Source organism: Charadrius vociferus, unplaced genomic scaffold (assembly GCF_000708025.1).
Source record: "Charadrius vociferus isolate BGI_N301 unplaced genomic scaffold, ASM70802v2 scaffold139, whole genome shotgun sequence".
Classification (NCBI taxonomy): domain Eukaryota; kingdom Metazoa; phylum Chordata; class Aves; order Charadriiformes; family Charadriidae; genus Charadrius; species Charadrius vociferus.
In genome coordinates this window covers 1,017,779-1,034,343 of record NW_009650169.1, presented here as the reverse complement: position 1 = coordinate 1,034,343, position 16,565 = coordinate 1,017,779, and the positions used below count along the sequence as shown (strand labels likewise).

General features: G+C 53.7%; 1 protein-coding gene across 1 annotated transcript in view; it reads right to left on the bottom strand.

Annotated features, from left to right (window-relative positions):
- The window catches only part of ATL2 (atlastin GTPase 2), a 40,657-nt gene extending 38,003 nt beyond the window's left edge, over positions 1-2,654 (bottom strand). Inside the window, exon 1 of the mRNA XM_009892488.1 lies at positions 2,525-2,654. Coding sequence (XP_009890790.1) covers positions 2,525-2,654 — 130 coding nt within the window. The remainder of the gene's footprint in view (positions 1-2,524) is intronic.
- Positions 2,655-16,565: the final 13,911 nt, after the last annotated feature.

The following is a 16,565-nucleotide window of genomic DNA, read 5'->3' as shown; positions in this document are numbered from 1 at the left end:
GGCGAAGTAGCAGGCGGCGTGGGGACCGCTCGGTGCTGCGGGAGGGACACGCAGCCCCCCCCTCATCCCCCCCAAAAGCAGGCCCTGCTGCCCGGCCCGGTCTCCCCCTCAGGCTCCAGTACCTTGGTTGAGAGGGGCCTGGTGGTGGTGGTGGTATGGTGGGTGAGGAGGCCCCAGGGCCACACGGGACACCTCAGGGTGAGCATCTCTCGGGGATTCCTCGCTCATCGGCCCACTGCTCCCAGCACAGCCGGCTCCAGTAGGAAATGCAGCCAGGCAGTTGGCAGTGTGCTGCCAGGCCCATCCCTTCAGGCTACCTGGTGGCATCCACCTTTCCCTGCCCTGCATGGTGGGCTCTCGCTTCCCTGTTCCACCTCTGTTGGGCTACAAGGACAGCCAGGTGAGCAACCCACGTGCTCTGCACTCCTGGCAGGAGCACTAGCTCGTGAGTCCTTGCTCGCTGTGGCATTTGGGCTGGAAACACACAAAAAGGACTGCTCTGAAGCAGAACAAGCCACACAAGTTCCCAAGGGACCAAACCTTTCTGGGTTTCATAAGAATTGTTCCTCTAAACCCAAAGTGACCTTGCTGCATCCTTTCAAAAGGCCAACTGTTAAAGCTAGCTGCCTTTACTGCACAAAGTTTTTAAGTCTGTGAGGTTTCCTATTGCTAAAGGTCATGTAAACCTTCACAATCAAATTGGTCAGTGTGACCTTGTCACTTGTTACAACAACACATTTTGTCTGATAAATCAGCATGCGAAATGGGCAACAGCTGTGCAAAAGCCTACCTCACCGTGCTAATGCTCTCTGTAGAAGCCATTTCTCCTCAAAGTCCTAAGCTATGCTAACTTGTTGGGTCCTGGAGACGCAACTTTCCAGTGAGAGCAACCTAAAAAGTAAGCAGAGTTAGGTTCTGCCTAAACAGAGGTGGGAGGGAAAGCTCAGAAGAGATCTTCAAAGCAAAAACCTGTGGGCTGTCCCTGGAAGTGCTTGGCTAATGTTCTCCAAACCCCACTTTTGGTCCTTTACTACTGAGGTAGCACATAAGGGTTGTCCTGACATTGGAGTTCATTACACTTGGTGCTGTGCTTACCACAGCTTCCCTTGCCTCAGAGAGTTTAATGCCTACAACACATTAAAAAAGACATTTTAATGTCTAAAAGATGCTGTAATCACAGCAAGCAGGAACTGCAAAAGGATAAAATGATCAAACTGATAATCATGTATTCAATTATAGTTATGCCACTTGTAATAATAAAATATGCAAACTGTCAAGAACTTTATTATTCTAGATTTGCATCAGGGTAAGTGAAAGCAGGATTCAACCGCTGCGTACAGAAGCGTGGGTATGAATGCTAGGAAAAAAAAAAAACACGTTGCCATTGGCCTTTTGCAGTTTAATACCCTCTAGTTATTTTGGGGAAATGAGTGTGCCATTTCCTGTCCTTCTAACCTCATCACAAGTCGAGAGGAAAACCTCTGCTGAACTCAGAAAGAAGGCAGAGCACACTCTACATACAGAGGTATTTCAGAAATACACGAGAAATCAGACAAAGGGAAACACCTTGAAGTAAAACACCCTGGAAGCTAGGAACACTGTTAGCTGACGGGCCTAAGCTTCAGCAGCTCAATATGCAAACGAAAAAACAAGGGGGGGGGAACCCCACAGTGCTAAAGAAGTTTCCCAGTTCTGTTGTTAGTAAACAACCTTGTTTCTGATCAAGCCTGGAACAGTTTATGCAAAGAAGGGTCTGAAAGAGTGCATATACAGACAGATAGATTTCTGCTCCATGCAACAGGATTTGCTGCTGCTGTAACGTGAGAACAGAAGTCAGGAACTTGGAGGTCAGAGAGCTCAACCTTCGTGCTGTCCTTTTACATTTGCAGGAAGGAAGGAGATGTTTTCTGAGCTGAGGATTTTGCTATCCGCATGTCATCTCCTGGCTGCAAAGGTGCCTATCTCCACCACACTCCCGGCTGCGTGCTGCTTTCCCCTGAGCCAGGCTATGCAAGGAGTTACCACTGAAACTGCTCAAGCTAGCCATGGATTTGGCCTGAAAGGAGCCCAGTAGTCCCTTCAGCCAGCGAAGGCACAGGTTTTGCGCTACAGACAGCATCTTCTCCTGGATTTGGCCATGCGAGTTTAAAAACAAAACAAACTCTTCAAGGTTGTCCCGAACCCACTTTGGGCCAGTCAACACAACCAGCGTCATCAGACCCAAGGCAGGGGCTGCTCAGCCACTCTGCTGGCAGACCTGTCGTGTCCCACAGCTGGAAGGGAAACAGCTCCACCACAATGTCTCCTGGCCTTCAGACAGCATGGCACGGCAGGGGACAGGACAGTTCCTGACCCATGCTGGCAGAGCCACCCACTGGACACTAGAAAAAGCCAGATCAGGCTCAGGTTCTTTTTGCCTTTGTGTATAAAATGCTCCTCTAGCCCTGTGAGCTAAGCTGTGCAATGCAGCCGTGTTTGTTTAAGTTGACCTGCTTCATGACAAATCCAGAAGCCGAGCACCCACCTGAAGCACGCTGAACACAGCTCCTGGGCTGGGGAACAGAGCCATCTCCCATCCTGAAGGGTTGAGGGTCCTGGGATGAGCTGGAGAGGTCTCTGTTGGCGGGACCACACTTACCCACGCCCTTCCTCATCTGCTTCGGGTTGTAGAGTCTGAACTAAGGACAAGGTGAGCCTCAGTCTTCCCTCCAGGCTATCGGTGCTGCAAGCAGCTGGGAGCTGAGGACAAGAGAGCTGTGAGATAAAGGTGGTTCTTCCAGCAGCCCCCACTGTCCGCAGCAATAAGGCACCTTGGACCCCTTGGCTGCAGTCCCTAGGGCCGCCCAGGGCTTCCCGAGGGAGAAGTCTGGGGAGGCCAGGAGGGGTCAGCCCTGCAGTGGTGAACCAGCACTCGCACTGGGAACAGCTAGGGCAGACAGCGAGCAGCTGCCCTCCCACCAGACGCCACCAAGGGAGCTGCGTCACTCAGGCAAGCCTGAAATTTCCCAACTGTCTCCCACTGGGAAATCCACCTGGATCTCAGCCTTCCTCCCAGAGTTTGGAAAAACCCTGCAAGGCACCTTGTCTCGCTTTTCTCCGAGAAGTGCCCAGGCTGTAGCACCATGGCCCTGCTACTCATGGGCTTCATCTGCTCACCGCTTCCCACCTCTTCCAGCTGGAGCCCTCCTCTCCGCACGGTGCCAGCGGGCGCTGGAGGCTGTGCTGCCCACCAAGCCCCTGCCCTCCCAGCAGCCAGGTCCTCCCATTGACTCCCTCTTCCCATCACCAATCCCCGCACCCTGCCCACATGCAGAAACACGCTGCTTGCTACTGCCCAGGCTAGCTCACGTTTGCCTCACCACGTCTGCGAGGATCTCAGCCCCATAAACAGGCAAGCTTGGTTTCCTATGCTTTTTTTTTCTTCTGATGTTTGCCATTCCCCAAGAGCATCTCCCTCAGATTCAAGGGCGCCTTCATCTGTCACACAGGTGATCTAAAAGTTGCTGTGTGCCACCAGAGAGTGCCTGGCACAGCCCTGAGCTTGCATCTACCTGTCTGTGTCTGCATGACCTGGGGCTCCCCCCAGCAAAGCCAAAGTGGGACTTAGCACAGATCCAAACCTGGTTCTCCTGCAGAGAGCTCCAAGGAAACAGGGAGGCTGTTGGGAAGGAGGGGAAATAAACAATTTACCAAATCTCCTGAACCTGCAGCTGTCCCACATGCCGAGAGGAGATGCCTTTTTAGCTGGCAGCAGCGCACGTGCTCAAGAGACCACAAGCAGCCCCTCACATACCACTCATTTATAGCAAGCCAAGTGGGAGACATGTCCCATTCTCCCCCGGTGATGACTCAAGAGCTGCTCCTCCGGGGAGGAAGGATGAAATAATGTTGAATTTTAGCTCTTGTCAGAGCACGTTGCTAGGCACCAGCTGCAGGAATCGCCTGCAGGTGCTTTCGCAGGAGGGGCTGGGCCCCTTTACTGGGCTCTCCCAGTGCAGCCTGAGTGCCAAATACCTTTGCAATGGGCATAATCCATTCTCAGCCTGAAGGAGCTGTTGCACAATCTCCCCAGGATTAAGAGTTTAAATCCCCACAGCCAGGGAAGGGCGGTGGGCAGGCTCCAGAGCCACGCTGGCCTGCACCATCCGTGTCAGGGGGCTCTCTGGGATGGTGGCACACAGCCTGCCCATGGAGGTGGCCGTCTCACAGGTGCGAATGGGAGCCCTCTCCCCTGTCTTCTCTTATCAGGGTGATTGAAGTCTTCGAAGGATTAAATGGCTAAAAGTGGTTTTCCTCCGCTCCTGAAAATGAAGCTCTGTAAGCAGCTGAAGCTTTCATGTGCAAGTGTTTGCTCAAACAGACTCCTGTCATTTGGGTCTGGATAAACACAGCGTGATTTCCGTCTCACTGTTATGCAAGAGCACAACAAGATGAGGCTGCCTTTAAAGCCTGGGCTGGATACTGCCTTCTGTGACGGCTGCAGTGCTGCTTAGAGTGCTGATACACCTGCAAGCCCCAGGGCTGCCCTGCTGCAGAGAATGGCTCTGTCTCAGAGATGCCTCCAACCTCACCTGGAGGCCTACCTACTGCCTGCTCTGTGGGGATTTTTGACCCGCCTCTCTAAAAATGAGACCAGCTCTGCTACTGGGGAGTACACGCACACATGTTAAATGCCAGTATGGTGGACTACGTTTCCATGCAGGTTTTAAACTGCTTTTTCTCTCCTGACCTGGGCATCTCTAAGCACCTCTGGGGCTTGGGTCCCCTTGGTGGTGTTTCCCGATGGCTCCTTAGGCTACAGAAAAAGAATGTTTCCACTCCCCAAGACTCTATCTCCCAAACTTTTCGTCCTGGAAAGAGAGGAGTTGCTCCAAGCTGTCACTGTGATGCCTGTCAAATGTCTTGCAGAGATAATCACACCGGCCACCGGTCCTGTAAAGCCTCCCAAGGCACAGAGCTGTGTCTCTCTGACTGTAGCAGCAAGGCATGTGGCTGAAGGAAGGAGCAGTCCCCAGTGGTGCCGACGCCATCGGTGACACCACACTTCAGTCCACCTCTTAGTGCTTTTTCTGCATGGTGCAGCACGCAATGGTCCGGTTACCCGAGACAGTTTGGGATCTCCACTGTCACAGGGGCATCGGCTTCAATTCAGAGTCTCACTTAGAAAAATGCTGTGTAGATGTTTTATTCTTTAATGTAATAAAATAAGACATGTTGCTTAGTGTGCAGCGGGTGTGCGTTAGGAAACACTCCTAGCAGCACTGTCTAGCTTTTAGAGGAGGATATTTGTCCTCAATGCTTAACTGATCTTTCGTGTCGCAAGCTGAGTTGGGGCTCTCTGTGGGGCAAAGCATCACTGGGTGATACTGGTTTGAGTGAAGTGGTGCAGCTTTAACACCTGGAGAGGGTATTTTGCGTTGAGCCCTGTGCAGGCAGACCTGGCTCCTGGTTGCAGGTGGAGTAGAGGATGATTGCCCTGGCATACGAAGGGTGCTAATTACGCAGCAGAGTTTTATTTGCATCTTTTGCAGCTACATGACTCTGGCTCTGCTGGGCGAGATTTACAGGTCCTCACAAGGAGGCAGGTGGTTTATTCCCAGGGTTTCACATGGTTTCTTCCCACACAAGTCCAGACTAGCTGCACAGGGGTGAGTTTTGCTCAAAAGAGAGATTCTGCTCTGCGTTCCCACAGCACCAGAGAAGCTGAGTTGCAGCTCTCATTGTCCTTTCCCGGAAGGCAAACCCCCTCCAACACCGCGTCCCCCAGACACCCTCGGATGAGGCTGCATCAGCCCATCGCTCCATCAGGACGGGTTTGGATGCAATTTACCCATGTGGATACAGCCCACCCTGCCGAGCTCGGGAGAAGTTTTGGACCAGCACGGGCTGCCTTGCCAGGGACTCTGGTACCTCAAAGACACGGTAGCTGTTGGCAGGAGCTGGTGTGAGACCCAGTGATGGCAGCACCTATGGGAAACCCCAGGTCTGACGGCGACCTGAGCTTCTCCCACCAGCACTGTGGGCTTATGAGAGGGTGCCTGGGGCAGCGGCACCCTCCAGGGCTGGGATGACTGCTACACTCCGCTCTGAACCAGGCCTGGGTCTGGGGCATGATCCTTAACACACTGATGAAACTGTCTGGATCCAACCTCTGGCATTGAATCAGCCTCTGGCTGAGTCTAGACATGAAGGACCGGACCAGTTCTGCCGTCTGCGTTTCCAGGTTCCCCTGGGCCAAGCTAAGGACACAACACAGAATGTGCCATTTAATCTGTCTGGCCTAACGTGTGAATTTAATTAGATTTAATCTACTCTCAATAAAATCTAGAACACACTGTAGAAAAATGGTGTTTAATCTTTCTCCAGGCCTCTTTGTATGCGTCTGAGCAGGCGGCCCTCAGTGTAGCCATGGGCAAGCACAATGAAACCAGAAGCCAAGTTTTAGCAGCCCCCAGAGGATGGGGCTGAGATCAGCGTCCTGTCATCTTCGGATTTGTGCCAGCCTGATTCAGAGGTTCTCCTGCCCCAAAACCTCTCTGTGTGACAGAGGAGAGCGTGGGGAAGGCAGAGGAGTGTGGGGAAGGCATGGTCACGGGGGCTGGTACCTGCCAGCCCCAGCCCTGCTCCCAGGCTTGCTCGAGAGGCAGCAGAGCTTCTGTCAACGGAGTCTCCACCTTCACCTCAGTGCCCTCAGGAACTGCAGAGGGCTGAGCTGCCCTGCTGGCTCCAGGGGAGTTTCAGCAACTGCAGGTCTCCCCTTGCCGAGCTGGGAAATGCACTCCCACAGCCCAGGCGAGCGCATCAAAATAGAGGCGGCCACTCCAACGCCACCAAAGCGAAGTGCATGTGTCCTTTGGGAAAAGCACCATGCCAGGTTGCTGCTGGGAACTGCTCATGGAAAGCATGGCTGGGTCCTCCTGGAAGACTGTACGATGGATTCGGGTGCTGTCCTGCATGCTCGCTCCATGTCAGCTTGCTCTGCGCACCCGGTCAGCCACAAAAAGCACAGTATTGCACTGGCTTTGATCACGCTTAGGTAGTTTGACAAAAGACAGCTCCAGTAGCTCATCACAAGGAAAACCATGAAATGATTTGGAAATACTAATCAGGGGGATATCCCCTATTTCGTGCAGCTCAAGTAACATTAACTTGCGAGAATGAGAGAAATAGCAAGAGAAGGAGAGGGAGAAGGCATTTTATTCCTTTCCTGATGCAGCCTGCCCTGGATAAACGCAGCCTGGCTGGAGGGTTAGCTGCCCAAACCCACGGCAAATTCATTGCAGAGCCAGGGATTAAGATACAATCATTTGATCTCAGATTAAACAGTGGATGAGCACCACAAAGGATAGCTTAAAACATTTGGAAAGGTGTTAAGGAAAATCAAGCGGGATTAAATAACAAAATAGCTGTATTAAGCTAGAATCCCGCCCCGGATCAGAGGAAGAGCCTGCCGGCAGGGACAGACAAGCAGGCTCGGTGCCATGGCGCCACAGCATTTGGGGACTGAGCAACTGACTGCGTGGGGAAGAGTGGGGCAGCTTGACGGGGTCTCTGCTGTCCTGGAGCAGCCTTAGGGATGGAGCAGAAGGGACCCGGCTCATGACTCCCACTGGTTTTGTGAGCAGCGTTTTGGGAGGAGAGGAGCACCAGGGCTGCCACTCAGGATGAGGGACGTTTGGCAGGTGCACGAGACGCTTCACACCATCCCAGTCCCCCCGGTGCTCCCGCACCAGCGCTGTTTGCAGTACCCTGACCTCTATGTGGGAAGACAGAGCAAAACAGAGAAGCCCAGAGCATCTTTCCTCCGCCACCACAGGGTCAACGCTGATGCCCTGCTCTGCCAGTGCAGCATTCCAAGGGGGGAAACACAAGCAAGAGATAACTCAAGCTTCCTCAGTGCCATCTCCCACCCACCCTCTGAGTTGAAAACAACTCTGCTGGGGGACGCAGAACTGTGCTGGATGGACACTGGGTCTCTGCCTGTGCCCATCGAGCCAAAGCATCCTGCAGATAAATGCCAGTCTTTTCTCGGGCCGCTGGCTTTACGGAACAGGTTGGTGCCCGCGTCACCTTGCAACGAGGAACCCCAAGGCTGGCAAAAGGTCCAAGCGTGGGACTACCCGAAAGCATTTTCCTCCTTCTTCTTCTTCTTCTCGGCCGGGTTGGGGGACAGCCCATTTTCCAGGCAGCCCCACTGCCAGCCACAGCCACCTGGCAGGCGCAGTGACCCTGAGTGATTATTTACCAGCGGATTGTATAACAGAGCAGGGCAGACGTTACATTTCTGTCCCTGACCTCAGCCTTGGGACATCTCCCACCCCAAAAACTGCCAGTCTAATCTTTCAGACCTCGGGGGAGCAGCCTTGGGCATCTGACACCATCCTTCAGAGAGGAGCAGGTTGCTCTGGGCAGGAACAGGCTGCCCAGCACATCCCAGTCCCATGGAGGGGAGAAGAGGAGGGGAGCCTAATACCCCACCAAGGGCTCAGGTGTGGAGCTCAGACCCTGCTGAAATGCGTGGGCTGACCCTGCAAAGTCCCCTGCTCCCAGGTATCCATCTAAATAAAGCACTGTGCTTGCCTCTCCGTGTCAGGATGAGCCGTGCCAGCAAGGTGAAGATGGATGAGCTAGCCTTGGGCAGGGCAAGCCAGCTCCAACAGCTCCCTTGGGGTCCAACCACACTGTCTCGGGGTCCGGGAACACCCAAGCCCCTTGAACCTGCCCCAGTAGGGGCGGGCAGTGCCCAGGAGGCAGTGGAGAGGCGCCTGCTGCTCTGGAGACCCCCACATCAGCCTTGTGCCAGTGACATCCCCCAACTGTGTTGTTCCCCGGAAGACGCCCCTTCAGCCTGGCTCAGGAGACAGTTCGGGGCAGTGCCCTAGAGCCCTCGGTGGTCAGAAGGATGCTGCAGTGTTGCAAGGAGACAGACATGGGCAGGCCTCGCTTGTCACTTGCCGGCTGATTTGGACCCATCTCGTTCAGAAACCAATTAAAACCAGCTTCTCCTGAAGCCTTATTTGAGTGTGCGCAACAAGGAGCTTGTTTCTGAGCCTGACTTCAGCTTGCCTCAGCTCTAAGTATCCCCTTCTAGCAGGTCTCGGTGGCTGTGAACAGCCCCTCCAGGATGAGCGTGGATCTGCTGGGAAGCTGGAGAGGACCCAGCCGGGCCACCCAGCTGGTCGAGGTCAGGAGACACTGCCTACACAGAGAGGTGGAGATGGCTGACTTGGTTAGTTGGGAAGCAGAGGAGGTTGGGGCAATTTAGGAGAAGTCTACAGTGACTTGGGGAGCAGATACAGGGAGGATGGAGCCAAAGTCTTTCCAGTAGGTCAAAGACAATGTTGAGAGGTTGCAGCCTGGCTGGTTCAGGTAAGAGATGAGGAAAAACGCCTTCCTTGGAAAGGTGGTGCAACCCTGGGACACGTACCCAGACAGGAGGGGGCTCCATCCTTGGAAGTCTTTCAGCCCCAGCTGCTCTGACCTGGCATTGGCAACAGTCCTGCTGCCCCAGGGGTTGGCTAGATCAGAGACCTCCACAGGACTCTTCCCACCAGGGGTTTTATGAGTCCCTGATAAATTGGGTGGCAATTCTACACCACACTGAGCTGCAGCCATATATGCCAACTTACATCAAACGCTGCTCTTGCACAACTTAGAAAGATGTACCTGCTCAGGGATGCAGCAGTCCGTAGAGGGTTTTGCAGCCGCCTGTGCTCAGGAGCACACAGTTTTACCAACAGCCCCAGCAAAAAATAGGTTCAAAGTACGAGATCTGAAAATCCAGTATTTAAAATCCGTGACTTTTTCCCCAGCCGGGCCGGGGAGCCAGCTGCTGCGATGTAATTATGTCTAACCATTAACCAGGGAGCTAAAGAGGTGTGATGCTCTCTGAGGAGCAGGGTGCAGCATTACTGAGCTTTCAGGTCACTCCCGTCCCCCGCGAGGCGGTAGAGGCAGTAGTAGACCCACAGCACACAGGTGGCTTGTGCAAGAGACACGGAGCGCGGGGGCTCCGACAGCCCAGAGGCTGCTAGAAATGCCAAGCTGAGGTTGGTTCTTCTTTTCCCCCGAGAGTTACAAAATCCATGGCCAAGGTGAAACGCTGGAGAGCCCGTGACCTCTGGCTCCGGGCTTGGAAAACACGTGCCTTGGCCTGAAAGAAGGGAGCAGAGAGAAAAGGAAAACCAAAAAAAGAGCAAACCCAGAAGGAAAGCGGAGCAGGAGCGAGCCCTGGCTGAAGCGAAGGAGGGAAGGCAAAAGGACAGCTTTCCAACGGGCTCAATATTCACCGTGCTACAGAGCCGCTGTGTGACTCATGTGCCACTCCTGTTCTGAAACCCTCTTTAAAACCCGTTTTTGTTTGGTATCAAAACAACTTGTTTTCTTTTCAGTATAAGCTATCTGGCTTCCAGTTTGAAGCTGGCCCTGTTCTTTGCCAGGTGTGAAGATAACATGAGGGAATCCAGAGAACAGCCACAGCATGACAGCACGTGGCTGGCGGGACCAAGCCTTCTCCGGGCTCCTGCTCTGGCCCCAGGGAGTCTCCACCAGTGTTAATGCTTCTCCCTCACCGCTGTCTTTCTTCTGCAGCCCATCATTACCCTACCGGCCTCCTTCCTCCTTGAAAAAAAAGCCACTGGAGAGCTTATCAGGCAGGGCTTGCTGCTTCCTGCGTGGGGGCGAGCTCCAGCCAGAGCCTGCAGGGAACGGCTTGGGGAACAGGACAACCCGACAGCCAGCACAGGAGCCAGGCAGGCAGACACAACCCCACCTCTGCCAGTGTTTCCCGGGCACCCCCACCACCACCAGTGGGACAGGCAGAGCCTGGAAGAAAACCAGGAGGAAAGGAAAACCTGCAGGCTCCCCTGCGTGCCTTTTGTGAGCCCTTTGAGGCAGATGTCTTGCCCCACTGGGGACCGTGACCTCTTCTGGACTCCGCTTGTGCCACTGTGATGGCTGGTTTTCTCCTGCCTCTCACTGCATCTCTTTGCGTTTATTTAACAAATCCTCCGCAGAAGTCCCAGGCGATTGTAGGCGCTGCTCATGCCTTTGGTTGTTGGATCCTTTTCCATTCTGTCCCCAGTGGAAGCAATCACACTTGTCTTGCGAGATGTTCTTCCTAGGCCAGGCTGCCGTTTATCCCATAATTATTGAAGTATCAAGGGCATTTGCACATGTTTGGAAGCACATCAGCTCCCTCAAGGAAGAGGGATGAAATATCCTGCCTTGCCTGATAGATTAAATTGCTTACACAAGTGGAATCAGATCCAGGTTTCTGGGTTATCCGGCGGAGCTCTTTCGCAACGCTGCTCTTAGGAGAGGGGTTGCAGAGCTGTCTTCGCTCACAGCCCCAGAGCTGGCAAGACTGCAGGAGAAAGTCAGACATCAAGTTTTCCCAACTTGGACGTTTCTAGGTAACCCAGAGAGGATTCCCCAGGCAAGGATGGGTTTCTGCAGAAACCACCTGACACGCCGCCCTCCCCAAGCACAGCTGCGGTCAGCAACATACGCGCTTGCTGCCCTCGAGATGGTCGACACGGTCTCTCTCCTGAATCGCAGATCTCTCGGCAAGTTGCCCCATGCGAGCTGGAGTGGCCATCCTGGGGAGCGAGAGTCCAAACTCAAGCCCCTGGGAGTCCCTTTTGCAGGTTTAGCTTTGCGTGTGCCTGCTGGTGGTGCTGCAGGAGAGCGTCCCACAGCCTCAAACAGCCTACGAGCACAACCCTCCCCCAAAAAAGCAATGTAAAACCTACTCAGGACAGAGTTTGGGGAAGATTTCCATGTCCTCAGTTGAGCAGCCGGCCTCGGGCTGCAGACTCCTGCCCCTGGCTGAAGTGCCAGGGAGAGGTGACCACCCAGGGTCCCTGGCGCTGAACTGGGAGCAGAAGGACCTGCATTTCTTGCTGCCACCTGCTGTCCCCGGCCAGTAGGGCAGCCCTGCTCAGCTCTGCGTGCCAGCACTGGGCAGGGAAACACAAGGACCCATTACCCCCACCCGCCAGTCCCCTGTGAAGCGCTAGAGACACCCAAAGCCTGGTTTGTCCACCCAGAGACACTAAACAGAGAAACAAAAGTAGTCCTTGTCCTAATTCTCCCGGTCACGTGCTCCAAAAGCACAGTCGATCCAAGTTGTCCCTGATTCTACCGGGCAGGAGGAAGCCTGCCGACTCCCAGTTCCCACTGGGAACCCACAGGTAGTTCTATGCCTCTTCCACCCACAGCCCAAGAAGGGCTTGAGCGTGAGCCAAGGGATGTCCCAAGGGGGGCAGTCTAGGCTGCGACAGGTGCAGTGAAAAATCCCAAAGCACAAGTGGGAAAAGGCCATACAAACCCCAGCAGCTTTACTACTAGGCTAAAATTGTCCTTCTGATGCATTTCCAAGGGTGCTAAGACGGGACTAAGATGGGAGCGGGTCCAGAAGAGGGCCACAAAGATGCTCAGAGGGCTGGAGCTCCTCTCCTATGAAGACAGGCTGAGAGAGTTGGGGCTGTTCAGCCTGAAGAAGAGAAGGCTCTGGGGAGACCTTATAGCCCCTTCCAGGATCTGAAGGACATCTACAAGAAAGCTGAGGAGGGACTTTTTACAAGGCCATGTAGTGATAGGATGAGGGGTGATGGCTTCAAACTGGAAGAAGGGAGCTTTAGATGAGTTATTAGGGAGAAACTGTTCACTGTGAGGGTGGTGAGGCACTGGAACAAATGGCCCCGAGAAGCTGTGGCTGCCCCATCCCTGGAGGTGTTCAAGGCCAGGTTGGACGGGGCTTGGAGCAACCTGGGCTGGTGGGAGGTGTCCCTGCCCAGGGCAGGGGTGGGGACTGGATGATCTTTTAGGTCCCTTCCAACCTAAACCATTCTGTGATTCCGTGATGCTATGACTTGCTCGTATTTGCTCTGCAGCTTTTTATAGGAAAAAATTCAGTTGGTAACACCAGCAATAGGACATTCAGGGCCAGTCAAGGAAGTTAAACTCAGTTTGGTGTTTCAAGGGTGTCGCAGCCCGCTCACACACACCTTTCCAGAGGTCGAGCGGCCCGTGTTCGACCCTGCTTCCTTCCGTCTGGAATTGTGCCCACAAAGGGGCCTAATGTAGTTTCACCAGTCCACCTTACAGTAGCACTTTTATGCGATTGGGATTAACCTCATCCCTTGTGCAGAGCAGCTCCCATTTCATGCTGGTGTGAGGTATGGCTAGGCCAGCCTTGGTTGGGTGCAGAGCGGTGGAGGACCACGCTGCAAGCAGCCCGTGGAGACAAACACATCCGATTCTTTTGCCAGGCCCTCAGGGGACGTTGGAGACGGGAAGGAATTCAGAAACAGGGTCCAGGTACGCACGGAGGTGGATGCTTACCAAGGATGGCTCCTTGCAGGCTGAAGTCATCGTCCACAATTTGCCTGATGATCTCCAAGTCAGACTGTCTTCATTTTGGTGAATTCCACCCCGAGACCAGTCACTGCCGAAGCTCAATCCCACAGCGAGCACTTCCAAATGCAATGCTCTCCTTGCTCCGGCTTGGCCTTCAGTGCCACGTGAAGACACCGGCAAGATGACAGTGTCAGCCATTTCCCTCGCAGCAAGCGACCCTTGGTCCTGGGAAGCAGTGGCCCACCTTTGCTGCTAGTCAGGACAAGAGGTTCCTCCCTGCTAGCTCAGCCCACCACAGGGAAAGAAGGAAGGCGAGAGCTATAGACACAGAGGAAATAATAATTAAAGAAAAATAATAAAATCTATTTCTGTTCTTCACTTTACAAACAAGTAAGTTGAACAAGTGAGTTGAGGAGTGGGTGCCAGGAAACATCTCGGACGATCAGGTGTCAGGTCCAGATCCAGTTAAAACACTGCAGAAGCCCAACAACAGCAGAGCTGCAGGTGCTCAGTCCTGAACAGGACCTTGTCCGTTCCTCCAGAGCAGCCTCTGGTATTTCAGATAAACGGGGCAAGGCGGGACTGCATCAGCTGGGCTGTGCCTGGCACAAGGGGAACTCGGCCCTACCGCCATCTGAAGCCGGTTTTGCATCCTCTTTATTAAAGAGCGTATCGTTTATTTATAGGCAGAACCACAGGCCCCTGAGAAGAACCGGGAGAGGAAGGAGAGGTAGAAGGCTGTTGTGAAAGGTCAGTCGGCAAGGAGTTGAAAAGTGCCTTTGTGGCAACGGCTGCCCTGTCCTTCACTGTCCTCACCTCTGCGCTCTCACAGCGTCCCGGCAGAAGCCACTTATCTCCTGGCCCCGGGGCAGCCCAGCAGCAAAACCCATGGACGGGCAGGTTCTTCGCACAGTCTCAGCTCCAGGCAAGGTAACAACCAGCCTGGTGACATTCCCCTGCCCAGCGCAGACAGACTGGCACGAGGACAAGGGCAGCAGGGCGCGTTGGCTGTGCCATTTCGCCACTTCGCTACGAAACCAGAAACAACGGGCAAGAAAACAACAGGCCAGGTAAAGATCTTGGGGCCTCATGCATTCATCGTGTGCAAGCCAGGCGCACCTTGTACCAAGCCCTAAACTCTACCTAAGTAGCAGGACAAAATTCCGTTTTACAGCGATCAATCTGCCAAACACCCATCTGGAAAAACCTCAACCAGCCTTGCTCTGGAATCTTCTCCGCTCCACGGGCCGGCAGCACAGGCATTTGTGGTTGTTCTGTCCTGCTGGCGTGACCAGGAGCCAAAGGTGCGCTTGTGTTTCTCTTTGGTCAGGTCCCTGTTAACAGAGCTGATAAGAACAGTATCTCCCAGGCGAACCCAGCGTCAGCCTTTCCACCCGCCGTTTCCTCATGTTTCGGCAGCGAAAGTTGCGCTGTACTTGGAAAGGACACAAAGCAGGACGCCGTGGTTATCAGCTCGGTCTCCGTGTTGTGTAGCCCTAGCTACAAAGCTGATTCAGGGTTATTGGCAGCCTGTTCTGCAAAAGGTAAACGGGCTCCTCACCAAGCTGCAAGGACAAGTGCGGGCAAGTTTCTAAGCTACCAGCAAAACTAGAGGACAACACCATTGAGAATGCTGATCTTCACGGTCTTTAAAATGAACCAAACCAATACGGGGTACAGGCAAGTCACACGACGACTGGGGAAACGGGGAATATCAGTACCTCAAGAGGAGTACAAGACAGAAGCGGCGTAAGTGCTTGCAAAGTGGCTCGAGAGCAGCTTCACGTGGAAAGTGACTGCTTCTGAAGCAGTTTAAAGACTAGTCCCTCTCAGACGTTGGTCAACTATAAGCAGCTTATTGGAGGTAGGTCTCCTCCTGCCAAGGCTGGTGGAATGGCAGCACGCTACAAGAAAGGAGCAACTGTCCCCTTGGAACATAAAGCCTGACCCCCCACGCGTACTGTAGATGAACTTATGTCATCAGGGTTTCTGAACTGCTCCGTCCCCAGTATGGAAGGAGGTTTATCCTTAACTGGGCATTCTCCAGAAATGTTGAAAAAGCAGAGTTCCTGGAAAGCCAAGCCTGTTTTCAGCAATAAGAAATGGAGGCTGTGCTGGCAGTCTTGGGACAGGAGCTGCCACTCATCCCTTCCTGCCACTCCAAAAGACTATGATTAGCTTCTCCTGTCCCTGCACCCTGAATATCCCCCCTCTGTGTCTTAGGAAGTTTCAAAATGTGTAGAAAACAGACAGATGAGGTGAGCCTGTGCAAACCTCATGAAGTTCAACCAGGCCAAGTGCAAGGTCCTGCATGTGGGCCAGGGCAACCCCATGCACAAATCCAGGCTGGATGGAGGATGGATGGAAAGCAGCCCTGAGGAGAAGGACTTGGGGGTGTTGGTTGGTTCAACATGAGCCAGCAATGCGTGAGCACAGCCCAGAAAGCCAACCCCATCCCGGGCTGCATCCCCAGCAGGGTGGCCAGCAGGGCGAGGAAGGGGATTCTGCCCCTCTGCTCCACGCTGGGGAGACCCCACCTGGAATATTGCATCCAGCTCTGGAGCCCTCAACATCAGAAGGACGTGACCTGTTGGAGTGGGTCCAGAGGAGGCCATGAAGATGCTCTGAGGACTGAAAGCTCCTCTCCTATGAAGACAGGCTGAGAGAGTTGGGGCTGTTCAGCCTGGAGAAGAGAAGACTCCGGGGAGACCTTATAGCCCCTTCCAGGATCTGAAGGGGGCCTACAAGAAAGCTGAGGAGGGACTTTTTACAAGGGCAGGTAGTGATAGGATGAGGGGTGATGGCTTCAAACTGGAAGAAGGGAGATTTAGATGAGTTATTAGGGAGAAACTGTTCACTGTGAGGGTGGTGAGGCACTGGAACAAATGGCCCCAAGAAGCTGTGGCTGCCCCATCCCTGGAGGTGTTCAAGGCCAGGTTGGACGGGGCTTGGAGCAAGCTGGGCTGGTGGGAGGTGTCCCTGCCCAGGGCAGGGGGGTGGAACTGGACGATCTTTAAGGTCCCTTCCAACATAAACCATTCTATGATTCTATGATGAACAAAACTTTGTTTCAAAGCTTTGGGAGATAAAAAGGAAGAGCTCTATTTCTCTTTTTGCAATGACAGGGTCAAAGACACAGATGCTGGAGGCAGGGGCAGGCTGAAGCAAGGCTCTCACATACATGGTGTGGGCCTATGCTGGAG